The sequence below is a fragment of the Vespa mandarinia genome, chromosome 17 (assembly GCF_050613455.1).
Source record: "Vespa mandarinia isolate Hongniang chromosome 17, ASM5061345v1, whole genome shotgun sequence".
Classification (NCBI taxonomy): Eukaryota; Metazoa; Arthropoda; class Insecta; order Hymenoptera; family Vespidae; genus Vespa; species Vespa mandarinia.
In genome coordinates, this window is record NC_140826.1 from 618,925 (window position 1) to 643,857 (window position 24,933).

General features: G+C 32.7%; 7 protein-coding genes across 16 annotated transcripts; 4 read left to right on the forward strand and 3 right to left on the reverse strand.

The window, feature by feature from the left end:
* Nucleotides 1-251: 251 nt before the first annotated feature.
* On the forward strand, nucleotides 252-3,963 carry GCC88 (GRIP and coiled-coil domain containing 88 kDa). Of its 5 annotated transcripts, none has more exons than XM_035881913.2 (11): nucleotides 252-376; nucleotides 680-788; nucleotides 921-1,024; nucleotides 1,099-1,257; nucleotides 1,434-1,579; nucleotides 1,658-1,892; nucleotides 1,972-2,284; nucleotides 2,356-2,672; nucleotides 2,841-3,301; nucleotides 3,376-3,569; nucleotides 3,742-3,963. In XM_035881913.2, exons 2-10 carry the CDS (start codon nucleotides 713-715, stop codon nucleotides 3,545-3,547), a joined length of 1,983 nt encoding a protein of 660 aa, XP_035737806.2. In that variant the 5' UTR covers nucleotides 252-376; nucleotides 680-712; the 3' UTR covers nucleotides 3,548-3,569; nucleotides 3,742-3,963. The 5 variants fall into 5 exon arrangements, with proteins under 5 accessions (XP_035737806.2, XP_035737803.2, XP_035737804.2 ...); XM_035881910.2 differs by having other exon boundaries at nucleotides 272-376; nucleotides 611-788; XM_035881911.2 differs by having other exon boundaries at nucleotides 366-506; nucleotides 611-788; nucleotides 3,640-3,963.
* On the reverse strand, nucleotides 3,707-4,781 carry Dtd (D-aminoacyl-tRNA deacylase). Its single transcript, XM_035881925.2, has 4 exons — nucleotides 4,449-4,781; nucleotides 4,293-4,383; nucleotides 3,955-4,187; nucleotides 3,707-3,846 (listed from the first exon to the last, which is right to left on the reverse strand). The coding sequence occupies exons 1-4, from the start codon at nucleotides 4,489-4,491 to the stop codon at nucleotides 3,728-3,730; spliced, it is 486 nt and encodes a 161-aa protein (XP_035737818.1). The 5' UTR covers nucleotides 4,492-4,781; the 3' UTR covers nucleotides 3,707-3,727.
* A 19-nt stretch (nucleotides 4,782-4,800) lies between these two features.
* On the forward strand, nucleotides 4,801-9,224 carry Upf2 (UPF2 regulator of nonsense mediated mRNA decay). 2 transcript variants are annotated; one of them, XM_035881907.2, is made up of 2 exons: nucleotides 4,801-4,929; nucleotides 5,266-9,224. In XM_035881907.2, the coding sequence occupies exon 2, from the start codon at nucleotides 5,276-5,278 to the stop codon at nucleotides 8,717-8,719; it is 3,444 nt and encodes a 1,147-aa protein (XP_035737800.1). In that variant the 5' UTR covers nucleotides 4,801-4,929; nucleotides 5,266-5,275; the 3' UTR covers nucleotides 8,720-9,224. The 2 variants fall into 2 exon arrangements, with proteins under 2 accessions (XP_035737800.1, XP_085518197.1); XM_085662071.1 differs by lacking the exon at nucleotides 4,801-4,929 and adding an exon at nucleotides 4,979-5,123.
* Nucleotides 9,219-10,965, reverse strand: icln (chloride nucleotide-sensitive channel icln). Of its 3 annotated transcripts, none has more exons than XM_035881923.2 (6): nucleotides 10,821-10,965; nucleotides 10,276-10,402; nucleotides 10,081-10,217; nucleotides 9,788-9,964; nucleotides 9,623-9,712; nucleotides 9,219-9,549 (listed from the first exon to the last, which is right to left on the reverse strand). In XM_035881923.2, the coding sequence occupies exons 2-6, from the start codon at nucleotides 10,392-10,394 to the stop codon at nucleotides 9,455-9,457; spliced, it is 618 nt and encodes a 205-aa protein (XP_035737816.1). In that variant the 5' UTR covers nucleotides 10,395-10,402; nucleotides 10,821-10,965; the 3' UTR covers nucleotides 9,219-9,454. The 3 variants fall into 3 exon arrangements, with proteins under 3 accessions (XP_035737816.1, XP_035737817.1, XP_035737814.1); XM_035881924.2 differs by having other exon boundaries at nucleotides 9,219-9,540; nucleotides 10,518-10,953; XM_035881921.2 differs by having other exon boundaries at nucleotides 10,518-10,950.
* A 271-nt stretch (nucleotides 10,966-11,236) lies between these two features.
* Nucleotides 11,237-16,444, reverse strand: homer (protein). Of its 2 annotated transcripts, XM_035881918.2 has the most exons (7): nucleotides 15,935-16,444; nucleotides 14,563-14,719; nucleotides 14,351-14,482; nucleotides 14,020-14,271; nucleotides 13,777-13,923; nucleotides 13,347-13,622; nucleotides 11,237-13,282 (listed from the first exon to the last, which is right to left on the reverse strand). In XM_035881918.2, exons 1-7 carry the CDS (start codon nucleotides 16,090-16,092, stop codon nucleotides 13,097-13,099), a joined length of 1,308 nt encoding a protein of 435 aa, XP_035737811.1. In that variant the 5' UTR covers nucleotides 16,093-16,444; the 3' UTR covers nucleotides 11,237-13,096. The 2 variants fall into 2 exon arrangements, with proteins under 2 accessions (XP_035737811.1, XP_035737810.1); XM_035881917.2 differs by having other exon boundaries at nucleotides 13,777-14,271; nucleotides 15,935-16,442.
* Nucleotides 16,445-17,162: 718 nt separating this feature from the next.
* LOC118448550 (alpha/beta hydrolase domain-containing protein 17B) lies at nucleotides 17,163-19,622 on the forward strand. The gene is made up of 3 exons (XM_035881919.2): nucleotides 17,163-18,310; nucleotides 19,242-19,374; nucleotides 19,480-19,622. The coding sequence occupies exons 1-3, from the start codon at nucleotides 17,664-17,666 to the stop codon at nucleotides 19,561-19,563; spliced, it is 864 nt and encodes a 287-aa protein (XP_035737812.1). The 5' UTR covers nucleotides 17,163-17,663; the 3' UTR covers nucleotides 19,564-19,622.
* A 223-nt stretch (nucleotides 19,623-19,845) lies between these two features.
* Nucleotides 19,846-24,494, forward strand: LOC118448551 (uncharacterized). Of its 2 annotated transcripts, none has more exons than XM_035881920.2 (2): nucleotides 19,846-19,978; nucleotides 20,132-24,494. In XM_035881920.2, exons 1-2 carry the CDS (start codon nucleotides 19,936-19,938, stop codon nucleotides 20,911-20,913), a joined length of 825 nt encoding a protein of 274 aa, XP_035737813.2. In that variant the 5' UTR covers nucleotides 19,846-19,935; the 3' UTR covers nucleotides 20,914-24,494. The 2 variants fall into 2 exon arrangements, with proteins under 2 accessions (XP_035737813.2, XP_085518192.1); XM_085662066.1 differs by having other exon boundaries at nucleotides 19,919-20,051.
* Nucleotides 24,495-24,933: the final 439 nt, after the last annotated feature.

The window sequence follows — 24,933 nt, forward strand, 5'->3', positions numbered from 1 at the left end:
AAGAATATGAAGAAGAATATATATGTATATATATTCGTCTTTTTTCCTTTTTTTAATAACGAAAGATAGCTTAAAAGTGGACCAATATTTAAATTTATATATATATATATATATATATATATAGATATAGAAGTCATAATTTTCATCGTTTGTACATAATTTAACATATTATATTATAAAATTATATAATTTAACTTAAGCTTGGAAACATGCAAAACAGAGTTTTGAATATATAATCTTGACCGGAAAATTTTCTCGCTAGATGGCGAATCGATAGAACTCAAAGTTCAGTAACGTAGTTATAGAAATCCAAAAATTATTCTTTTACAGACTAAAAATGTCTGATTTTACACTATTAGATAGAAAATATATATATGTATGTATATAAATTTGTTATATTATTATATTTATAATATTAATACTCAACAGTAATAAAAGTAACCTAAATATCTCGATTATATAATCTTTGATACATTATGATGTATTATTTGACGCAAATAAAATATGTGAGTTAAATGTTATTGACAGCTTTTAATAATGTATTATTAACATTATAATATTATTATATTTTATTCTTTGATATATAGTACTATCATAATTATAATTTCAGTTATCAAACAATTTCAATAATAACAAAAGTGATACAATTAATTAGGATCCTATTTATTATTTCTATTAGATTTTACATACGTGAAGTTACAAGTTAAAAATAATGGGTGATATAAAAGAAAAAAAAATGGAAAAAAATGAAAATCATAATGAGGAAGAAATTTCATCTGCATCAGGAAGTAATTCTTTAATTAATACTAAGGATTATACTTTATTAATCAGTAGTAACATATTTTTGTTATGCTTATTAAACTAACTTAAGTATTTTAAACTATACAAAACTTTTTTTTATATATTTTCTCATATTTTAGATACTCAATCTACTGATATTCAATCAACAGATATAAATAAAGAACAAACAAAAACCAATAAATCTTCAGGAAAAAGTAAGAATGTAGAAGCTATTGATGCACAGGTGATAAATTATTTTTTATATATAGACAATTTTGTAATATATTTTAATTCATTGATGCTTATAATGTAATCTAGCAATCATTGGCTGTACAACGAGATACAGAAACTGTAAAACAATTAAAGAATCAATTAGAAACTTTAATGAATTCTCTGGCTACATTATCCGCAGAAAAATCAAAGATGGAAGCTAATTTTCAAAATGACAGAAAACAATTAAGAATGGAACGTGAGGAAGTAAGATATTTTAAAATACTTTCATAAATATTGATTAATATTTCTATATTATTTGCATGTGATTTTAAATTTTATAAAATATACATTCTACATAAATGTAGGATCACATAATCCACATAAATTTTTAATAATTTCACAAATATTTAATGTGTCTTACAATAATCTTTTTTATATAGTGTGAAAAGGTAATTAGAGAATTAAAGGAAAAATTAAAAAAGGGGCAAAATCACAATGTATCTGAAATAGAACATGTGAAGTGTAAATTAATCATGGAACGCCATGAAAGAGAAAAAGAAAGAGCAAATCATGCATCTACAATAAAGTATGTAATATTACAAGTACAACAGGGAGCTGATGTAAGTGTGCTCAGTATATCTTTGTAACATAATAAGTTTTTCAGGGAATTACAAAAGATATTAAATGAAGAACTTCGTAATAAAGAGCAATTAGAACAGCAAATGAAAAATTTATTTGCCAATAAAACACAATGTAAAATTCTTGAAGCAGAATTAGAAATAACCAAAAATAAGTTGAAACAAGCAGAGGAAGCAGCTAAAGAAACGCCACCTCTTCTTCTTTCTTTGCAAGCTGAAATGGTTGCTATAAAGAAACAACATCGCTATGCTATACTTGAAGTAAATATTATGTCATGCCATTCATTTATTATATTTCAAACTACACTATATAATTCAGTTTTATTGATAAATCATTAAGGAACAGAGAAGAGCAGCTACTGCAGAGCAACAAGCTAGAACATTAGCTATGACTCATGAAACAAGAGTAGCTGGTTTAGAATCTCGTTTAGCTGAACTTTCTGAAACAGTAGGAGAATATGATAGATTAAGGCAACAAGATCAGCGCTCTATTCAGAATCTTAAGGACCAATTATCTAATATGCAAGATGTAGAACACAAAGAATGTGTCAATATGCCAAGCGAACCAGAAGAAATAATTTCCAAAATAAAAATATTATATGGACGTTTATTATATTTAGATAATAAAAAGGAAGATTCAGCTTATGTTGAGTGTAAGTAAAATACCAATTAAATTAATAGATGCGTAAAAAATTAAATTTTTATATAAATTGTAAACTTCCAGCACTATTAAAACATTTAGAGTTAAATGGTAAATACAATGATTCTGAGTATAAAGAAAAGTATGAAACTCTGTTACAAGAATTCAAAATGCACAAAGAGCAAGTACCAACTAAATACGATGTTGATACAAGTCTTTTACGTAAAGGACACCAACAAATTTATAACTTAATGGATTTACGTGATAAAGAAAATATTAAAACTCAATTGCATTTACTTAAAACTCATAATAACAATTTAGAAGAAAGAATTCGTACATTAAATAGCAAATTAATACAGAAAGAAAAAGAATTGCAGATAAAAATAGATTATTACCAACAGGTAAATTTTATTAACATATATATTATATTAACATATGATTTTATCAATGTGTATATATATATAGTTATATAGTTATAAAGTCAAAAATATTATAATATCAATATATATAGATATATATTTTTTTCTAATGTAAAATGATGATATATATCAGAATTTACAAATTTACAGTTATTACAAGAAGAACGTGCCAAATCAGAACATGTACTATCACAAAAGGAAAATGAATTTCGTAGTAAAATATGTACATTAGAACAGCAATTACTTCGTCAAAGAGAACGATCCGTCGCACTTGTTCAAGAGAAAGAGAAAGAAATCTTAACATTGAAAGCCTCATTTCATGCATTAATACCAAAAAAAGATCCATCTTTTTGGGAAGGTGAAAGAAATGTAATAAAATCCGAAAATAAATCAGAATCCTCAGGCGATATAGTAACAGGACTATTAAATAATGATAGTCCTCCTATATTGCATTATACTCAGGAATTAGCAAGACATGAAGTGCAAATATCATCGACTAGAAAGAGAATATTAGAATTAGAGGCATTATTAAGGGAAAAAGAAAGACAATTGCTTCATATAACTGAGAAACATAAAGAAGAATTAAAAGCTATACAAACACAAGTGGCAAGGTATTTAATCATTTACAGTTATCAAGTATATACAGATACCAAACATATATTTTGTACATGTTATTACAATTCAGGTTGGAAGCATGTAAATCTAGAGAAGGAGCGAATTTAGAATATTTGAAAAATGTACTTATTAATTATTTAACTACAAACGATTCATCAAGCAAGCGACATATATTAAATGCTATATCTACAGTGTTACAATTTACATCAGATGAGTTAGAGAAGGTCAATCATGTTAAATAGCTTTTGGAGTTTCAGTAAACAGGTAAACATTATTACAGAAAACATATCTCTATACTTTTATATTTTCTCATTATATTTATATTATTTCATAGATTAAAGTTGTTAATAGAATATTGGTGAAATAAATAAGATTGATCAAGATATCTATGGAAATAAATAATTATTTATTCTGGAGAATCATTATTGTTTTTCAGATATCTTTGTACTATCTTCGATAGGTTTAATTGGGGATTCTATTTCTAAAGTAACAGGTCCACTATTTTGTATGCTAACTTCCATCATGGCTCCAAATATACCATCTATACAAAACAATTAAATTACATAAATTTTATAGTTCTTTATTCTTCTTATAGATTTGCAATATATCAGGTATTTTTGTTTTATAACAATTGAATTAAAATAAGTACCTTTGATTAGCTCTGGTTTATAGTTTTTACCCAACTCATTTAAAAAAATTTTGTAAAATGGTTCTGACTCTTGTGCTGGCATTGCTCTATGGAAGTCAAGTTTATTTCCTTTTAAAACATGATACAAAGTAAATTGACTAATGCACAAAATTTCGTATTGTTTATCCATAACACTGGCACTCCATTTCTTCTTGTCATTCTCAAAAACCTTTGTGTTTAAAATTTTTCTTACTCTATAAAAACATACAAAGTGACAAATTATGCATATTATGTAAAGTGAGACTTTAATATATATTATTTAAATGAGAAAATACTATCAATACAAATATAATAAGTACATGTATTTTATGTCAGCTAAAGTGTCACCTCTTGTTATACCAATTAATACACAGAGTCCATTTCCAATACTGCTAATAACTTTATTGTCCACTGAAAACAAAATATGTAAAGGTAACATATTTTATAATTAATATGATATATAATATGTATATAACCTGTAACAGAGGCACTTGTTACACGTTGTATTACTGCTTTCATATTCTTTAAATCTTTATAATTAATTCTTTATAATTTTTTCTATTATTATTATTATATCTTAATTAAGTCCTATTTTCATTTTGTATTGTATATACATTATTTTAAGTTCATAAGATTAACAAAACACAAAACTTCGACGTGATAAAACTCGACTACTCATAACATAGTGCGTAATAGGATACATTTAATTCAAAAAAAGTTTTAATAGATTTTATCGATTATTGATTATAAGTCTATCTAAAAACTATCAAATGTAATTAAATTTAATCGTAAAGCGATAAACACCGATTCTAGTTTACATAATTTTGACATCTACAATAGAGTGCGCTCTTGTATATCCGCATCATTACATACACCGTTTACTATCTTACAAAAAGAGAAGCTTCATACTTACGCTGTCCATCTTTTTAATATAAGATCTTATTGCGTTTCTAGAACGTAAGTGAACGAATATTAACCTGTTAAACAAAATTTAAAGTAATAAAAGTATAAATATATATATGTTTTGGTATTTATGCAAAAAACTGTGTAGTAATCGTTATACTATGCTTTTATTTTCTTTATTATCTTTTATGTACAAATAAACATATTTAACCTATAAATTTTCCAAGACAAATATTTTTATATTAGAAGTAAGATTAAATATAAATGAAGCAGTACAATATATATTTGTAATTTATCTTCTCTAGAAACTTTCTAAAAGAAATAAATCTATTTTTTATTATTTTTATCAGACGTTAAAATGAAAAAATTTTTATTGTTTTTTTATTGTAGATACTTAAATATGTCGGAAACAGATAACGTTGGGCAAGAAATGGAGGCATCTGGTGAACCTGATGCAGTGTCAGAAGAAGATAGACAGTATTTATTGGAATATGTAAAGGAAACTGAACAAAGATTAACAAACAAAGAAGAAATTAGAGCTGCCAATTTGAATCCTACAAGACCACCAGATACATATTTTAGTAAATTGGATTCCAGTCTTAAAAGAAATACAACATTTGTCAAAAAGCTTAAAAATTTTAGCATGACTCAGTTAGATGCTGTTCTAAAAGATATGGCTAATTTAAATTTGACAAAATATGTTAGTGAAGTTGCTACTGCATTAGTCGATGCTAAATTGAAAATGAATGATATATCATCAGCAATTAAAGCTTGCAGCTTTTTACATCAGACATATGCAGAGTTTTCTGCACACTTTTTTGAAAATTGGCAAAGAATATTATCTTTAAAAATTGGAGAAAAAATTGCTAATCCAAGTAAACTAAGAGTAGATTTACGTTTTTATGCAGAACTTGTAAATGCTGGGATTTTTACGCACAAACAAGGTTTACCACTTCTTGGTTCTGTATTAACAGTTTTAATTAACATGGATAAAGAAGAACACAATAATGCAAGTATTATATTAAGTTTTTGTCGTCATTGTGGAGAAGATTACGCAGGTCTTGTTCCTAGAAAAGCAAGGGAATTATCAGAAAAATTGAATATCCCAATACCTAAGAGCAAATTACTCTCTCCTGACAAACAACAAAATGTAAGATTTTTATTACGCGATTATTATAATTCATTGTGTAAACATTTGCTGAAAGAACATAAAGAACTTCAAGCTTTTGAAAAACAAAATCGTAAGATTTTACAAACTAGAGGTGAATTGAGTGCAGAAAGAAAAGAGAAATTAGAATCCCTTCAAGTATCTTATGAACGTCTTTTTAATGGAGTACAAAGTTACTCTGATACCTTAGATGAACCAATACCTGAACTTCCTGTAGATATTGAAATGAAGGCAGAAGCTGAGGAAACATTAAAAATGATTAACGAAGGAGAAGAAAATAGCATTTTGGAAGATATGTGGGGGGATGAAGAAACAAGACGATTCTATGAAGTGCTGCCTGATTTAACAGTATTTTTACCAGGATCATATCTAAAAGAAGTACCAAAACCTGATGCTCCTATTACGGAAGAAACTTTGGACGAAGAAATAACATTTGATGAATTAGAAGAGACTGAAAAAGTGGATGAACCAGAAGTGGAAACAGAAGAACCTCAAGTTTCCAACATAAGTAATAAAATATTATTAGATGCATTTCTTAGTCATTTGCCAAATTGTGTCAATCGCGAGATGATTGACAATGCAGCAGTTGATTTTCTCATCAATTTGAATACAAAACATAATAAAAAGAAATTAGTAAAAGCATTATTTGGTGTTTCTAGGATACGTTTAGATTTGCTGCCATTCTATTCTCGTTTAGCTGCAATTCTGTATCCTGTAATGCCAGACGTAGCAAATGATTTGTGTTTAATGCTAAAACATGATTTCAAATATCACGTCCGAAAAAAGGATCAAATTAATATTGAATCAAAGATAAAAGTGGTACGTTATATAGGCGAGCTTGTAAAATTTAAACTTTATTCAAAAATAGAAGCATTATACTGTCTGAAAGTATTGCTTCATGATTTTACTCACCATCATATTGAGATGGCATGTAATTTGTTAGAAACTTGTGGAAGATACCTCTTTTGTTCTCCTGACTCTCATCAAAGAACAAAGGTCTATTTGGAACAGATGATGCGTAAAAAGGCTGTTACTGCCTTAGATTCCCGTTATGTAACAATTATTGAAAACGCATATTATTTTGTAAATCCTCCCGAATCAACTGGTGGAGTATCTAAAAAAGATAGACCTCCTATTCATGAATTCATCAGGAAACTTCTCTATCAAGATCTTTCTAAAACGAATACGGATAAGGTACTTAAATGGATGAGGAAATTAGACTGGGAAGACGAAAGTGTATCTTCATATGCTATAAAATGTCTCACTGCTGCATATAATGTAAAGTATTTAAATATTCGATGTGTTGGAAGTTTATTAGCTGGATTAGTAGCACATTATGAAACAATAGGTCCTCATGTGGTAGATGGTGTATTAGAAGACATAAGACTGTGTATGGAAATTAATTTGCCTAAATACAATCAACGTCGCATTGCCATGGTTAAATATCTTGGAGAATTGTATAATTATCGTATGGTTGAAAGTGGTGATATCTTTAGAACTTTATATCTATTAATTACATTCGGTGTCAGCATGGATCATTCTGTTCCAAGTGTTCTTGATCCACCCGATCACTTATTTAGAATTAGATTAGTATGTACACTTTTAGAAACCTGTGGACAATATTTTAGTGGAGGTTCAAGTAAGAAAAAGCTTGACTATTTTTTGGTATTCTTTCAAAATTATTATTGGTTTAAATATACAGATCCTATATGGACTTCTGAAAATCCCTTTCCCGTAGGAATAGATTATATGTATCGAGATACTTTGACAATGCTTAGACCAAAAATGCAACTTTTTCAAAGTTATAAAGAAGCGCAATGTGCTATAGAAGAATTAAGGAACATATTGTATCCATCCCTAGGAAGTACTACTACAGAAGACATTGAGCATACAGAGGGAGAATCTGATATGAGTGTAATTGTAGAAGGAGATGAAGAATTGCTTGTAACATCTGGAAATGGAAGTGGCGACGCAAAAGGAATGGGAGATTTACATTTTGAAGAATCTGAAGATTGTTCAGAAGCACAATCTGAAGAAGATTGGACAGCAGAAGCGGAAAGAGATGATACCATGGGAACTCAGGAAAATACTCAAGGAGATCAAAGTCTATCGGAAGGTGGTACTGAAGGAGTTATAATGGATGGTACTGAATTAAATGCTGCTCTTCCAGCAGGTCCAAAAAAGATGACGTGTCCTGAAGATGATGATTTTCTTTCTGCACTTGATAAAATGGTATCCGATAATATACAGGATAGAATGCGTGATGCTGTTAAACCACAACAAGTTGATATATCTGTACCATTACATATAAAAAGTACAAAAAAAACGTACGAGCAATTGCAAGTGCAATCATCTGATAATTCTACTATGGACTTCATACTTATGCTGAGGAAGGGTAATAAACAACAATATAAAAATTTAGCTGTGCCAGTATCATCAGAATTAGCTATGAATCTTAGAAATCGCGAACAAGAACAAAAGGAGGAGAAAGAACGTGTAAAAAGATTAACTTTGAATATAACAGAAAGACAAGAAGAGGAAGATTATCAAGAAACTATAAATCAAGGTACACGACCGGTAACAGTAAATCTAAATAGAGAACGACGACAAAAGTATAATCATCCTAAAGGTGCACCAGACGCTGATCTTATATTCGGACCAAAAAAAATTCGGTAAATTCATGCAGCACTTGCTCTGAAAAGATATTATTTTGTACTTTGTGAACACCGCGTAGTCTCACTCTACGGAATTTTGACCAATGTGAAACAGTGCAATTGTAATTATACACCATACCTTCTACTTTTAATTAAAGATGCAACATCTATTGTTTATATAGATTCGTCTTCCCTTCGTTTTGTTATTAGCTTTAAGAGTAGTATTGTTGAATAACTTGTGAATGGGTGCACGATTGCATGCAAAAAATCATGTTAGAAACTGTTACTATCGAGCAAGTCAAATCATAATATACTGAGAATAATACTTTTCCAAATGCTTCAATGTAATACTTATAATTAATCTTATTTTCTAATGGTTTGTATAATATGCGCATCATGACTAAGAACTCTCTTATGTACAAATAAATATTTCTATAAAAATTGTCAATGCAAAATGCATCTTTCCCATTATAGGTAAGATTTAATAATAAAAAAAAAAAAAAAAATTGAACTATTAACTATTTGTGCATATACAAAATGATCAGTTATATTTAATGTATAACTATTTATTTTTTACCTAAGAAATTATCACCATGTACAAAATGAATATAAATAAATGTTAGGTGCTTTTACGTTCGACGTAGTTTTGTCTTATAGCTTGCAATAATGATATTACATATCTACCGAAATATATGAAATCGATAATCATATAAAGTAATACTAAATGCATATCAGCATATGTTTTTATAATCTCAATTTATGGATCCTCTTCTGCATCCTCAAACTGACCTGCTTCAACGTCCATTGGTTCGTCGACTTCAGTGCCATTGCTGTGGTTAGCTCCTATTTGTTCTATGAAAAACGGATTTGTAATAAATTGTTTAAGGGGATTCGTAATAACAACATGAAATATTAAATAGATTACCAATTGGTAATATGTATGGAGCATCACCAGCACCAACTTCATAATATTCCAAATCATCTTCTTCTGCGTCTTCATAAATATCTTCTTCAGCTTTAAGTGCATACATTTAAAATATATAAGTATTAAAAAATCAATAAAATACAATATTTCATACATATCAATTACCGTCAGAAAAACTATCTTGTGGATCTGGATGGAGAGCTTGACATTGATTCATTGCTTCAAACATCGCCTCCAGATTATTCGTGTCATCAGGTACAAAACTCATCTCCGTCATAGGAGTATCTCCCTCTTCATCTTCGTTTTCTGAACCATTATCAGGGGACGGCGGTAATGGTACATCTGGAAGTAAATCAATTTGAATGATGTATGTTGACTATATCCTTTTACTATACTATTTTTAATATATCTTTTAAAATATTCAAAACCATCAGAAAATATATATTTATAAGGTATACCTGGAAGGTCATCCACCATAATGTATAAACATTGTCTGGGATGAACCTGTTGATCTCGGGAGATAGCATGTATGGAAATATGAGGGTACTCAAGAGAAAATCCTTGTTGTGTATCGCTGTCTATCCAGGATAGTAAACTGCCAATGTCGATTTATATTAGAAACATGTATATTAAACATAAATAAATTATTATACCTTTCTGTAATATAAAGAGTGCCTTTTCCCACTTCCCTAGCGTTAATGTATACAGTGGTGTTTGGTTCTTCATGACGGATGCCTTCCTGTGGTGCTAGAAAGCTGCTAAGCACTACCATTTTTCCACCTGTAACGTTCGTATATACGTATTCCTTGATTGAGACATTTTGAATTAGATTGTAAACCACTTTAAAAATAGATATCACAAGTAAATCGTGATATTACGAGAGTAAGATTCAAACCTATGAGACACTTGAGGTTATACTACATCTATGAGAGTAACGTAAATAAATGATTCGTTCGAATCTCTGAATTGTAATTTATCAGAGACAATTGATGTGTGTTTTTCAACGGTGTAGGTCCATATTAAGGATGAATTAGGCTGATACCGGGATTTTGAAGAGTGAGTCAACGTCAACGGTGCCGAAAATATACAGTTACGCGTTAAATAGGACTTGAGCTCGACAAATCTATATTTTACAAAGATCCTTAATTGCCAAAATTCGTTGGCATTAAGTTCTTTGCAAATACTAATATTTACTCACAGCTCTTGCCTTATCTCTTTTACACTACGCTATTGTAAACACGACACACGATGTAAAAATTTTTACGACTTGAATATATGCGTATTTTGAGTTAAGGACGGTGACTGCTGATTCCCTAACTTCAGATTGCTTCCGACTGACTGATTCAGACCTATCGCACGTACTTTCCCTTCCAATTGCAATTTGAAATTTTACGCGCGTAAGACAATATCGATGATTTACAAATGAGATCGAAAAGGATAACTTTTCAAAGTGTAATTTTAATTTAAAAAAAGAAATTAAATATCATTGCTATTTCCATCATCAATTCGAATAAAAAATTATACAAATCTTTTAAAAAAAAAAAAAAAAAAAATGATTGAACTGTTTCAAGGTTCGACGATAAGAGAAGAAACTACAAATAAAAAAAGGTAGAGTGCCGTCTGAAAATGTTTTATTAAGATTACATATGGCAAGCGAGGCTTTTGTTTCCAATTCCTCGGACTGAAAATTCATCTTCGTAACAGTTTTACGTACATACATACATACTGCCAATAGAATACAAAGTGTTTTTGCAGTTTCCTGTATTTAATTCGCTACTTCAAATTACCTTGGAGAAGTCACCTTGACACGTTCAAACTCTTGTCCAGATATCTCTTGTGCGAATTATTTTTAATCTTATAAATCTGTACTATGCGAATACTACGCTTTGAACAATAAACTGGACTGAGCAACATAGTAATTATAGTATTTCCTTTAGGACGATATCTCCTTGAATGACGAATGCAATGCTACTTATTTCTATCATGATGTAAAAGAAATAAAAAAAAAAAAAAGGAAACCTCTTGTAAAAAATGCCACTTAAAATGCGTTCTGTGACGATATAAAAAATAAAAATAACAAAAAATTAATAAAAAAACGTAATAAAATAGTGCACAATAAAAGTGAATACTATAATGCATTATACTCAGTAGTACTTTTATGTTTGATTATAATGGCATCGCGTATCTCGTATCAATGATTCCTGAGTATTTCAGATTTACTCGCGAATGTTCTAAAGCAAATTTCTATACAAGAGAACAATATGGATACAATTTATAATAGAATTAAATAGCTATGCTACATAATGGATCATGACTAAATAGTACTAATGTTAATTGTGCATGTTTCATAAGTCGTGTCCATGGGTAACTGTATTTTGTTACTATTTCAAAGGGCACAAGTTCCAAAAAGAGACAATGCACAACATGTAACATGTCAGTCGATAACATTCTTGATATGTTTTATATTTTTAAATATAGTAAATATTATCTCCAAGTAAGTAATGCAATATTACCAATATTAATAGTAATAATAATAGAAGCAGTAGTAATTGTAGCAGTATTAGTAACAGCAATAGGAGATATTAGTATTTGGAAGGTAATAGTAACAATGGTAATGACAGTGATCATAGCAATAGTAACAATACTAGTGTTCATAATAATTATTCATTTATCAGTTGGATTCTGGTAATAGTGTGATGTGTGGTCGAAATGTAATAGTATGATAGAATTAGAGTGATTAACGCGATGGTGTCATTAGTAACAATAAGTTTAAAGCACAGATCATTACATACACCACTTCTTGGAAAAGGGGTGGGATAAGAAAAACGTTTTGTTTAATTTAAGGACACGATCGAATAATAAATAACAAAATGATATATCCCTTTTGTAAGATACGCAAAATAATATTGAGAAACATCGAGTATAATAATATCTTTCTCAAATTCAAGCATTGAGTTTACGCTTGATTCAAACAAACAAATATTTATACATATACATATGTATATATATATATATATATAAACATACATACATATGTATGTGTATATATACATATATATATATATATATGTACATATATATATATATAAAAAGAGAAAACATTCAAATATACACACAGTATGCATGTATACATGTAAATATGATTAGAAGAAACGTTTTTATGTACAATTAGAATAGTCATAGAGCAGTAACAACAATGATAAGTAACATCAAAAAGATGATGTTTTTGCTAACTAAGCTCGAAATAAATATCTAAAAAGCGAGTCATTCGCTTGTTTTTAAACCGCTATAATTCGAGACGATCTGTCTTTCATCTTGTCCTAATGTAAAAAAAAAAGATCTTATTCGCCGCATGTTCTCCCCTTTGGAACTTCACCCTTTGTATCATTTTTATGTCATTCATTCGCACATCTCTCTTATACCGTAGATACAAAAGTCCTAAGAACAATGCTCCTAGGTATTCTACAAACAAACTTAGGTTTGCAAGGTATTCGTAATTTCTCGATGCACAGTTACCAAGTCTTGTATAAATCCAGCTAATCTGGCATTCAAAGTTTCCAAGTTTTGTTTCTGAACTTTGTTTGCACATAAAGCAAGTTCTAATTGTTCTTGGACAACGTTTAACATATCACGCAATTCGGTATTTTCCTTTTGAAGGGCCTAAAAAATGAAATGAAATAATTTAATTTAATGAATTGCCGTAAAATATCACCCTATTACATACCACAAAGTCTTTATTTTTTGTAGCCATAGTAAGAGCCTTTATTTCTTCATTTCGACTTCTTAATTCACTTTCGAGTGCCTCCACTCTTAGCCTCAATGCTTCACTATTCCCTTCTGCTATTTTTCCAGCTTCTAGTTCTGCATATTTTGCTTTTACCCTGGCATTTTCTTCTTTATATAACTGCAATTGTCTCTTCCACTCATCCACATTAGCTGTTGATTCTTGGAGCGCGCTTGTTAATCTAGCGTTGTTTGTTTTAAGAGTAGCCAATTCAACCTGTAATGCAGGCCATATTGTAAAAATTATGGAAAATCGTTAAAATTAAAATGTATTTACATTCCTATTATTCTTTTATCCTGTGCATATGCATGCTCTGATGTAACCAGAATTAGTATTGAGCATGTAGGAGCATATTGTGCTACAAACATACCTCCCATTTTTTGGCATTAGCAGAACTTTGAGCTAAAGCAAGCTTCAACCTGTCATTTTCATATTTCAGCTGCATCTCTGCCGACTGTCCAGCTTGCGTCGAACCAAGTTGGGCTGGTTTCCCTTGGTGCTGCGGGCTTTCTGTACTCTGCTGAGAAACACTTTGTGATCTTGAATGGACTGCATTTTTCAATTCATCGTCCGTTTTATTTTGACAACTGCCAGGTAAGGGACTGCTGCTTACCGAAGATACACTGTTTTGAGCAGAGATCATGTTTGCATTTGGATTAGGATTATTCGATGCCGACACATTAGAGTTGATCATCGAAGAATTTGGTGGATCTATGAGATCCTGCTCCGAAGAAGGCATCCCTGATCTTGACGTGATTGGACTAACATTTGCACTAGTAGCTGGTGTAACCGATGAGCTGTTTGACTGTAGCTTAGCACTAGCTAATTTAGTTGCTTCTTTTACTTCATGAAATTTTTCAATAAACTGTCAAAGTAAAGTTGTACCAAGCGTATTTATGGAATATTTAAAACAATGAAGTTGTATAAATATACATAATACAAACCTTGCCTAACTCTGCTTCAGAGGAAAATCCTAAACCATATACAGTATTAGCCCTGACGTCTGACCACTGACCAAATTTTTGCGATGTTTTTGTAAATGTCATGTTTGGTGTAATAGTGCTGTTTATTACTGCCTAAAAGTATAGAGTAAAAGAATGCATATAATTTTCATGAAGAGTATTAGATTTTCACGGAAAGTTGACAAAAGAGTCACCTTCGATCCTTCAACAGATATTATTCTATAGAGACTTCTAGTTGAATCATAAAAAAAAGACACAGAAACTGCAGCTGTTGAGGCAGATACCCATGAACGTTTAGTTTTAGGATCGATATGAAATACGTGCGCCTTGCACGAGAAAATTGGTTGTTCACTGTAATTAATAATGGAAGGTTAGAATATAAAAAACAATTGGAAGATCCATGTATACGTAATCCCAATTTGGATCAACAGTAATTGTAAATATATTTCTTCGCTCGGGATTTTCACATTGCTAAGTTTTTCTTTCAAAGCAGTTCTTGTTGCTGTTTGTGCAGATGTTCCATTGTGCAAGAAGATAAAACAGTTATCGTTTTGTTAGAAATAAGGAAATGAATTTGTTTGTAGAAATTGACAAAAGTAGAGATCCAGTTTAAATTTCAATAGGTTCGATTTCATTCCGGAGGAAGTTCAGGAAATAAGTGTAAAATAAAATCATATCGTTAAGAATTCTCTTACAAAAGATAACTATATTTCTGATATAGATTTTGCGATTACTACAAACAATACATGCAGTTTGTACAATTTAAATGCAAACAAGCATCGAGGAATCAAAATAACATTTTGCCAATAATGATTCTATTGTAATTTACAATAAAATTATAATATTTAGCACAAAAAATTAAAAATTAGTTAACTATGTAAGAATGTTCATGCCTATTCATGCGAATAAATAGAAACATAATCGCATTATGCGGTTCATCTGAAAAGAAAAAAAGGTATATCACACATTTATTACCACAAATATATATGCATTATAATTTAGAGATCGATAAGAAAATTTCAATAAATTATCTTGATAGAGAGATAAGACAATAACAAACGACAAATAAGAAATTTAAATGAGAATTCATCAGTTTTTAATAAAATATAATAAAAGAAAAGAGATCACACAGTGTGTTATTGTTTATATCATACAAAACTTTTACATGACTTTTTCAAAGCAAGTCAGTTTTTATGATAAGGCCGCTCTACAAAATAAACTATTTTTTACGGGAAGATCATGTATATCAAATTTGGCTAGCCCACTAGAGTTAGATAAAGGCCACACTGAAAAAAAAAAAAAGAGGAAAAATAAGAAAGGTTATTCTCGTATAATCCTTTTTCATATGTACAAGTCGTTTTTATACGTATCAGTGATCAAGTAGCGCAACAAAATATGGAGGATGAGTTTTAACCAGAATGACCTATTTTATATAGACTGATAAAGTCGACTGATTAATAAATCGACAACAATTAATCCGAATGTACGACGTAAAAATTGATTTTCGTATGTAGACACATTACACACCCTTGAGAGGTGACGCGAGTTCTCACCGTATTCACTTACCCCATTATTTCTTTACTCGATAACGTGCAAATAAGAGTTACTCCAATAAATATTACAAATCCAATATAGTTTCCAAGGGAAAGGATCGCAGAGTATTCTGATATTTGACTAGGAACCCCTGTGCGAAAAGCAGAGACCCACCAGTTGACAGCCGCCATCGGCCAAATTCTATAGCGAGTGGCAATGGTTACGTGATATCATGAAAGTAGACGAACTTTCACGACACCTGGATTTAATCGATTTTCTACAAAACGTTATGTCCACTGAATTTATCAGCTGGATGTATTCTACATCACGCAATCTAGAGACCATGGAACGTTAACCAATCATAAACCTTTTCGCATGTGCTCACTTCTTAAGAGAAAACGCGACAGAATTTAATTGGTTCTACTTGTTTCCTCATAAGACACATGAAATTTATTTTTATTTCTATATACCACTTGCAATTCATTTTACTCGTGCGTGCATACGCGATCATTACAAATTCTTAATAAGTAATAATAGAAATTTGTCAAGAGAGAATCAAACGGATCGCTCGCAGCACCCTCTGTGATAATTACAATATTGCTGCCTCCTCTATGATTGGTGGATGATAACACGATGCCTAAGTTAGATCATCGGTTGCTTTTTCTTTCGTTATTTTACAAATAAAAGGGTTACATCGTACTCGTAAAATTAACGAACGCATCAAAGAAAATGTTTACGTCATCGAAGTTGGCAATGATCAAAGCGATATCTTTTTTGCGCCGCATATAACGTCGATTCTAGAGGCGGTCTTCGCATTATATTATTTTGCCTTCGTCGATTGTACCTTTATAAAGCAGGGGGAGGTGGTAAACGAAAGAGATTGTCTGGAGCGATACCTGGGCTTCTGTTTCTTCGTAGAGCGAGCGCTTTACTCGCTAAGCGAGACAATGAAAGTGCGGCACGTTGAGTGGGTGTGTGGTTGGAGGGGGGACAGCACCATAAGAGAAAGAGGAGGAAAAGGTGTTACGATGGAGTAGGAGAAGGTGCGCGCGCGAGATTAAGAGAGAAAGGTATATAGAGAAAGAGAGGGAGAGCAAACGAGGGAACGCGCGCGCGAGAGAGAGAGAGAGAGAGAGAAAGAGACAGAGAGAAAGAAAGAGAGAGAAAGGCCAGCAGGAGGGCAAAAGTCGTTCCTTTTGCGAGTCGTGTCATGGCTGCATCGTCGTCGTGAGAGAAAGAGAGACTGGTAGCGTGCGCGTTGAACAGAGAACACGAGTGGGAGAGAGAGAGAGAGAGAAAGAGGGAGAGAGAGGGAGAGGAAGGAACGAGTGCACGAGAGAGAGAGAGAGAGAGAGAGAGAGAAAGAAAGAAAGAAAGAGAGTGCGTGAACGAAGAAAGAGAGGGAGTAAAAATCTGGAGATAATGAAATGACGGTGCGTTCGAGCGAGTAGGCGCGAAAACGTTAGTGCGCGCTAAGAAATCGGGTGCGTGTGTCTCTGATTAAACGAGAGAGGAAGAAAGAAAGAAAGAAAGAGTGAGTGAGTGATTGAGTGAGCGAGCGAGAGCGAGAGAGATAGAGAGAAAGAGAGAGATAGAGAGGAGAGGAGAGGAGAGAGAGAGAGAGAGAGAGAGAGAGAGAGAGAGAGAAAAGAATCGACGACGTGTTTTTCCCGATGCGGAAGCTCGTCCGAGTATACGCGATAGAGGGTGCTTTCGCGCGTGCTTAAAAAACCACTCTCTCCTTTCTTATCGCGTTATAACGATGAACAACTTCAACTTCAGTGAATTGTGTTGCCTGTTTTGCTGTCCGCCCTGCCCATCGAGAATCGCCGCGAAGCTAGCGTTCCTACCGCCGGAACCAACGTACACGTTCATCGAGGACGAGGGCTCCTCGAAGTTTACGATCTCTCTGTCGGAACGTGCCGAGTGGCAATATAACGAGAGAGAACTGGAATCGGTCGAAGGTTTTTACGCGAGGACGTCTAGGGGCAATCGTATAGCATGCGTTTTCGTACGTTGTTCGGCAACGGCACGTTTCACCTTATTATTCTCTCACGGGAACGCCGTCGATCTTGGCCAGATGTCTAGCGTCTATCTCGGACTTGGCTCCAGGATAAATTGTAATATATTCAGTTACGATTATTCGGGATACGGGTTGTCGAATGGCAAGCCCTCCGAGAAGAACCTCTACGCCGACATAGACGCTGCGTGGCACGCTCTAAGGACGCGATACGGTATCAGCCCGGAAAATATAATCCTCTATGGTCAAAGTATCGGAACCGTGCCCACCGTCGATCTTGCAACAAGATACGAGGTTGGCGCGGTCGTTCTGCATTCGCCGCTCATGTCCGGCATGCGTGTTGCATTTCGAAGCACTAAGAGAACTTGGTTCTTCGACGCCTTTGCCAAGTAAGCTCTACTTTCTCTCTGCTGTTTTTACTTTCTCTGTTCTTTTCTTTTCTCTCTCTCTCTCTCTCTTTCTCTCAATCTTTTTGTCTTTTTCTTTTTATGTTCTTTCTCTCTCTTTCTCTCTCTCTCTCTTAATCTTTTTGTCTCTTTTTCTTTTTATGCTCTCTCTCTCTCTCTCTCTCTCTCTCTCTCTCTCTCTCTCTCTCTCTCTCTCTCTCTCTCTCTGTCTCTCTCTCTGTCTCTCTGTCTCTCTGTCTCTGTCTATCTGCCTGTATCTCGCTCATTCGCACGCGTTCTGCATCTCACCGATGACGCATCTTTCTTACGTGTCCATCCTCATAACTAATTCATAAGAGTCATTCGTTTACCACGAAAAATGTACTTTCATTTCTATATGACATGTTTGAGCGAGACACGCGCGTGCGATAGAGTTGGAAGAAATACGTAGAGAGAGAGTGAGAGAAAGAGAGAGAGAGAAAGAGAGAGAGAGAGAGAGAGAGAGCATAGATCTATGTTGACATACACGTGCTCTCTGCTGATTATAACAACGCTATATGAAAAAGCCGTTATTATGAATCTTGCTTTATGACGTCCTTTTCAAATCCGATTATTCAATCTTTTTTGCGAATACGCTTTGGGAAGCAACAAAAGTTTGTTTCTCGCGTCACGGAAACCTATGAATCGCTACACATTGCTTATCGCAACTCGCTAATTGGTATTAACTTTTGTTCTACATATATCGCATGCATATCGAATGAAAGATTAACCTTGTATTAACCACAAAAGATTTTTTCTTCAAAAGAACAAAGTGCGCAATCATTTTTGTAATTGGAATTGTTGTATAGCATTGTTCGAAGTCATCAAAATTACTTTTCTTTCTAATGACTTGTCTACTTTACTCTAAATTGATGCATTCCTTTTGTGATTACAGTATAGATAAGGTACCCAAAGTAACATCTCCTGTTTTGGTTATTCATGGTACTTCAGACGACGTTATAGATTTCAGTCATGGACAGGCTATTTATGAAAGATGTCCAAGAGCTGTGGAACCATTATGGATCGATGTATGTATTTTATGGTTTTAATATATATATATATATATAAATGTAATAAGAATAAGAATTTATCTTTCGCATAGACATATTCCTAATGTTTTCTTCTTGTCGTAGGGAGCTGGTCATAATGATGTAGAACTTTACAATCAATATTACGAACGGCTGAAGCAATTTGTAAGCATAGAGTTGGTAAACTGACGGCGACTCAGCCTCTCCCAGAGTCAGGGGGGGCCGGGAGGTGGAGATACACAAGTTAGTAGTCAGAGCCGTAGTACCGCAAATGATTCAAATACTATCAGTTCTATTTCAACGAGTTCTCTGACCGAAAAACTTGTCTAGCAGTCACCTCCCACAGGGGAGAAGGCTCCTGTCCTCCCCTGTGATAAAGAGTCATCTTTTGCTTCTGTGGACGATGTGGTCCTCGCCCGTAAATTACCTTTTGCTTCTTTGGCCGATAGCCAAGAAATTTATTTTAAACAGATCTCAAAGAAAAACCGCTCTAAAAATGGGGATCCGTGTTTGGATGGACGTACTAAGAAACTGAATATAGAGACCGACTTAAAGAATCCAATGCAGAAAAGTTATTCTACCAGTACAGTGGAAAAGGAACAAGGTAAAACAGAATTGGAGAGTGCTAATAGTTGTCACGATGTTAGAACAAATAATACTGGCCTATCTACCAAAAAGTTAGCAAGCTTGTCGAAATATTACAAGTATGTGGACGGAAAATTAAAGCCAATTCCTTCATTTTCAAATGCTTCTGCAGGTGCTAAGAAAGGCAGTACTGATTTAAAGGATACTCATAGTAATGTCAAACCGGACAAAAAGAATCCCTTGTCACAATTTTATTACAACGGCGTAGAATCTGCATTTGGTTCGCACTGTCCACCTAAAAGCTGTAAACAACGCTTACGTACTTCGATCGTGGAGGGTATTACGAAAGGGAAGAAGACCGATGAAAAGGAAGATCGCAATCGCAGCGCAAAGTATCGCGAGACTACTACGAAGAAGTTTTTGTGGAGTGGAAATTTTCATCCCTTAAGAAACCTTGGCGCTAGAACTTCACTGACTGTAGAACCCGATAAGATCACCATAACCCCATCGAAATATTCACCATGTGCTAGTAGGCTCGCAGCCAGTTCGAAGATATTGTCAAACGATTTAGGTGCGAATTCCGACAGTCCCTTGCACGTAGCAAGATCAAGAAGCCCGTCACGGGTCGACGTACAAACAACGGATAATAATACGTCGAAGAATGTTGAAAGAACGTCGATGCAGGCCAGTTTGTCATTGAATATACAACAATTTATAAAGACTCGATGTGCACCACGTAGTAAAAGTGTTGACGACAGCTGTGTAACCTCACTGACTAGCGAAGCTACGACGCTTAGTTATTCACCCACTAGCACGGAGGTATTGTCTTTAGGAGAGGTCGGTCAGCAAACGTCGTCAACTGAAGGTTCTGCTAGTTATTCAGAAGTGAAAGAGAAACTGGTCACAGAGTGCTCTGATAAAGTTCAAAGAGCGTCATTAGAGACTAAGTGTTAATAACTCCATACATTTCGCCCATTGCTGTTCTGCCAATCTCTTCCATGCGTTTTAAAAGGGGAGAAGACGCAAATTTTTATTATTCGTTACGACGTCTTTAGGCTATATTTAACGTCAGTGATATACCGTCACACGCGACAGCATACTCACACGTTTATGAAGTTTACACTCCATTTTCACGAATGTGTAAAGATACGTATATGCGCGCGCGCATGCACTTCTGTTGTTCGCGTATTCTTACCTATAAAACTCGTGCATATGTGTAAACTGAATTTCCATGCGACATAACTGCGAAACACATTGATGTTACAAATATTCCAAGTATTATTATTTCTATTGTTTTTTTTTTTTTCTGATCTAATTCTTTTTACAATCAATTCCGTAGATTCATCATTCTGCATGTGTAGATAGAAATGTTTCCTTCTTTTTTGTTTTTTTTTTTTTTCTTTTGTATTCTTTTTTGTTAGAAAAGCGGAAGAATTTCTACCGTGATTGTGCAATATATACATTTCTCTTATACTTTGAATTTATTATTAGAAAGAAAGATAAAAAGAAAAAAAAAATTCATCGTACCTGTGTCTAAAGTGATTGCGTTTATTACGAAAAACAATAATAACGCCTAACGGTAATATTCTTTCCGTTTTATCGAGTTTTTCTTTAGTTCTTTGTTCCCCCATTGTTTCTTCGTTATTATTTTTTTTTAACGCAGTAACGTCTATGAATATATACAATACATGAGTATGCGACATTATTGCGTGGATCTAGCTGATTGATCAAAATGTTGTCTGCCAGGAAGTATGGTTCGTGATACTATTGTCATTGCATAATGATTATATGATATATTTATATATACATATATATATATATATACATATATACATATATATATGATTATATAATAATAATGCGACAGCATGTGAAGCGAGAATCATACTATATTAATTCAAACATCATACAAATAAAATGATACTCTTTTATAAAGAAGCAGAAAATTAGAAATAACATAAAAGATATTTAATGAAAAAGAAAATTCAAAAAAAAGATATGGAAAGAGGTCATCTCTATGAGATGTTGAATTATCGCTTATCAATACATAAAAAATACGTTTTGTCTATATCGATTGACAAGTTGAGGTTCTTAGAAATCGCTAAATAGTTTTTCTCTCGATGATCTTTCTTTTGCATAATTATTATTATTATTATCTAATTTTTTTTATTTTTTTTTTATTTCTTTTTTATTTTTTTCCTCCTTTTGATCGTGTATACAAAAAAGCGATGAAAAGAAGCAGTGTGATTTTAAAGAGAGAGTTGCGCTTTCGTGATAAAGTTTACAAAGAATTCTGTGGTAGTAAGGGCTGAGATATATCTTCCAAGATAGTAAAGATTCTCTTTTATAGGATAAGATGGAATAGAAAATAACGTCTGACGTGTTGCGAGGTCATGTACGCGATTTCTAACGGTTACCGTTTTGCGTGTACCGTTGTGAACGAGCGTGTCGATCGTGACGTGAAAGAACGTAAGCAACAATAATAACGAATGGAAATAGCTAGGGACAATATAACTGCCAAATTTGACTATGAATTAGTTAATTTCTAAAGAGGCGAACCGTGTGAAGGATCTTGTCTATAGATATGTTTCTCGTTAGTATTTTTATATCTCGATAATGTATATAGAGTGCAATTAGAACATCTTCTTTATTAGTGGTACGCATTACTACGACACACACTCTCACGGCGATAGTTGCGAAGAAATCGAGTGGAGCCTATGGAATAAAGGATTAAAATAAGAAATAAACAAATGAAAAAAGAAGAAGTGATTGAAACAAAATAAAAAAAAATAAAAAAAAAAAAGAGAGAGAGACGGAAGTTGGACGTCGAGAATATTCGTTAGCAGAACACAATATACATACACAAACACATACACATACAAGCGTAATTCCATTTTAATGATTAGACTTACTAAACTCTTGAACGACCTCACTAATTTTATATATATACATATATAATATAGAGAGAGATTATATATATATATATATATATATATGTATGTAATATATATTTATCTATATATATATATATAGACAGATATATATACATATGTATATTAAGATTAAGAAGAATATAACGTTGATAAGTGGCTACAGTCGCCTTGCATCGCATAAAAAACTTAATTTAAATATCTACATCGTTAAACTTTTCATTATCGATCGTACCATAAATATCTATTATGATTCGTATTGATAAGAAGAAATTCGAATAAAAAAGAAAGAAAACAAATACGGTTTGTTTGAAGCGACCGCCATTCTCCACCTTTCATTGTGGTAATGTATCGAAAGTACAATGCTTGCCGTTTGTTGAATATGGAGATCGCATGGTAAAGAAGGTTGCTACCAGTTTGATCAGCGGTATTTATAATTCCATTCTAGTGAATTATTCTGTTTTAGTTTTAAAAATCTTTTTTTTTCTTTCATTTTGTTTTTTTTTTGTTTTTTTTTGTTTTTTTTTTTTTAATTACTTTCGTGATTGTGTGCTTTATGAATTTTGTCGTTTTTATTATTTTAATATAAATTAAAAATGAAAAAAGAATAGTCAAGAAAAATGATCCACATAAGATTTATAAAATTACATATCTTCTATTATTCATCGATTCCAGTTTTATGGAGTTCCGATGAATGTATTTGTTGTATTCGTGTGAATCGTAGAAACGTTTTTTTCTTTTTCTTTTTTTTTCCACCAATAAACTAAATGATGTTCTTCCAATTCTATACTCTCGGACAATAGAGATTCATCGAATACACACATACCATACATACATAATAAACAAACACACATATATACTTATATCGATTTCGATTGTTAAAAATTTATTCATTTGCAACGATCTCTTCGTACGTACATCGGCGAGCGACCAGAGTGTAAATGAAATTGTTAAAGGTTATCCACGCGATTCACAATCATCGTTTATCAATGCGTACACATTCATTCCATTGGCTCCCCTTATAAGATTATATTGATCTAATAAGTATTTCGTAAATCATAAAGAAAAGACATTTGCATTGTTTCGTGTTCGATAAGAAAGGAAAAAAAAGGAAAAAAAAGAAAAAAAAAAGAGCAAAACAAGGACTTTTGTACGGCGCACGACAATTTAAACGTGTATGTTCCCTTCCTTTTATTTTTTTTTCTTTCTCTCTCTCTCTCTCTCTCTCTCTCTCTCTCTCTCTCTTTCCCTCATTCTACCTTCTTCTCCATTCTCTCTCTGTCTCTCTCTCTATCTCTTACTCTTTGTCTTTTACTCTTTGTCTTTATTCCCAATCCCCTTTTTTACTCTCTTTCTCTCTCCCCCCCTTCCCCCGCTCCTGTTCGTCTATCGTGTGTAGTGTGTAGTGTGATCGACCGGTTTTCGAGAAGCACTTTTCGTCTTTCATCTTCGCATCCAGCGAGAAAAATGATGCTCGTGTTTGTGCTACGTATACGTCGCGAGTGTCAAGATTACCACGTTGCACAACATCGGTATTTCTAATATTGTACATAATAGCGTATAAGTGATGTATTAGGAGTAATGTTATCTTATTTTGTTTCTTTTTTTTTCTTTTTTTTTCTTTTTTTTTTTTCTTCGGTCGTATCCAATCGTATATTCACAGGGGTAGAAGAGCTCGATTTTTTTTCTAGGTTGTAGAGCGCTTCTTTCATCGGTCGAGAATGAGTATAAACGTAAGTTCGTGACTATCGCAGCTTTTTCTTCGAAAACGAAAAAAGAATAAGGATAAAAGAGAAGTAAAGAGAGAGAGAGAGAGAAAGAGAGAGAAAGAGAGAGAGAGAGAGAGAGAGAGAGAGTGAGAGAGAGTGAGACGAAAGATGAGATCGACCGCCTTGTATGAATATGCCGAAGATTTATTGCTAATTTAACGCGGAAAAATAGTTACAAGGGATTATTTCTTATGATAATAATGTAGAGAAAGAAAAAGTAGATTAAACGATAAGAGAGTGAGAGAGAGAGAGAGAGAGAGAGAGAGAGAGAGAAA

Bases quoted from the DNA above. Each gene is read 5' to 3' on its own strand.
- LOC118448551 (XM_035881920.2), top strand. From the start codon at position 19,936: ATGCAGAAAAGTTATTCTACCAGTACAGTGGAAAAGGAACAAG. The intron at 19,979-20,131 runs GTAAAACAGAAT...ATGCTTCTGCAG, and splicing joins TACAGTGGAAAAGGAACAAG to GTGCTAAGAAAGGCAGTACT.
- homer (XM_035881917.2), bottom strand. From the start codon at position 16,092: ATGGCGGCTGTCAACTGGTGGGTCTCTGCTTTTCGCACAGGGGTTCCT. The intron at 14,483-14,562 runs GTGACTCTTTTG...CTATACTTTTAG, and splicing joins TATCTGTTGAAGGATCGAAG to GCAGTAATAAACAGCACTAT. The intron at 13,283-13,346 runs GTATGTAATAGG...TTCATTTTTTAG, and splicing joins CAAAAAATAAAGACTTTGTG to GCCCTTCAAAAGGAAAATAC.
- Dtd (XM_035881925.2), bottom strand. From the start codon at position 4,491: ATGAAAGCAGTAATACAACGTGTAACAAGTGCCTCTGTTACAG. The intron at 4,188-4,292 runs GTACTTATTATA...ATGTTTTTATAG, and splicing joins TTAGCTGACATAAAATACAT to AGTAAGAAAAATTTTAAACA. The intron at 3,847-3,954 runs GTACTTATTTTA...TGTTTTGTATAG, and splicing joins TAAACCAGAGCTAATCAAAG to ATGGTATATTTGGAGCCATG.
- GCC88 (XM_035881913.2), top strand. From the start codon at position 713: ATGGGTGATATAAAAGAAAAAAAAATGGAAAAAAATGAAAATCATAAT. The intron at 1,893-1,971 runs GTAAATATTATG...TAAATCATTAAG, and splicing joins ATCGCTATGCTATACTTGAA to GAACAGAGAAGAGCAGCTAC. The intron at 2,673-2,840 runs GTAAATTTTATT...ACAAATTTACAG, and splicing joins AAATAGATTATTACCAACAG to TTATTACAAGAAGAACGTGC.
- Upf2 (XM_035881907.2), top strand. From the start codon at position 5,276: ATGTCGGAAACAGATAACGTTGGGCAAGAAATGGAGGCATCTGGTGAA.
- icln (XM_035881923.2), bottom strand. From the start codon at position 10,394: ATGGTAGTGCTTAGCAGCTTTCTAGCACCACAGGAAGGCATCCGTCAT. The intron at 9,713-9,787 runs GTAATTGATATG...ATGCACTTAAAG, and splicing joins ACAAGATAGTTTTTCTGACG to CTGAAGAAGATATTTATGAA. The intron at 9,550-9,622 runs GTAATCTATTTA...CGTTTTTCATAG, and splicing joins TCCATACATATTACCAATTG to AACAAATAGGAGCTAACCAC.
- LOC118448550 (XM_035881919.2), top strand. From the start codon at position 17,664: ATGAACAACTTCAACTTCAGTGAATTGTGTTGCCTGTTTTGCTGTCCG. The intron at 18,311-19,241 runs GTAAGCTCTACT...TTGTGATTACAG, and splicing joins TTCTTCGACGCCTTTGCCAA to TATAGATAAGGTACCCAAAG. The intron at 19,375-19,479 runs GTATGTATTTTA...TTCTTGTCGTAG, and splicing joins TGGAACCATTATGGATCGAT to GGAGCTGGTCATAATGATGT.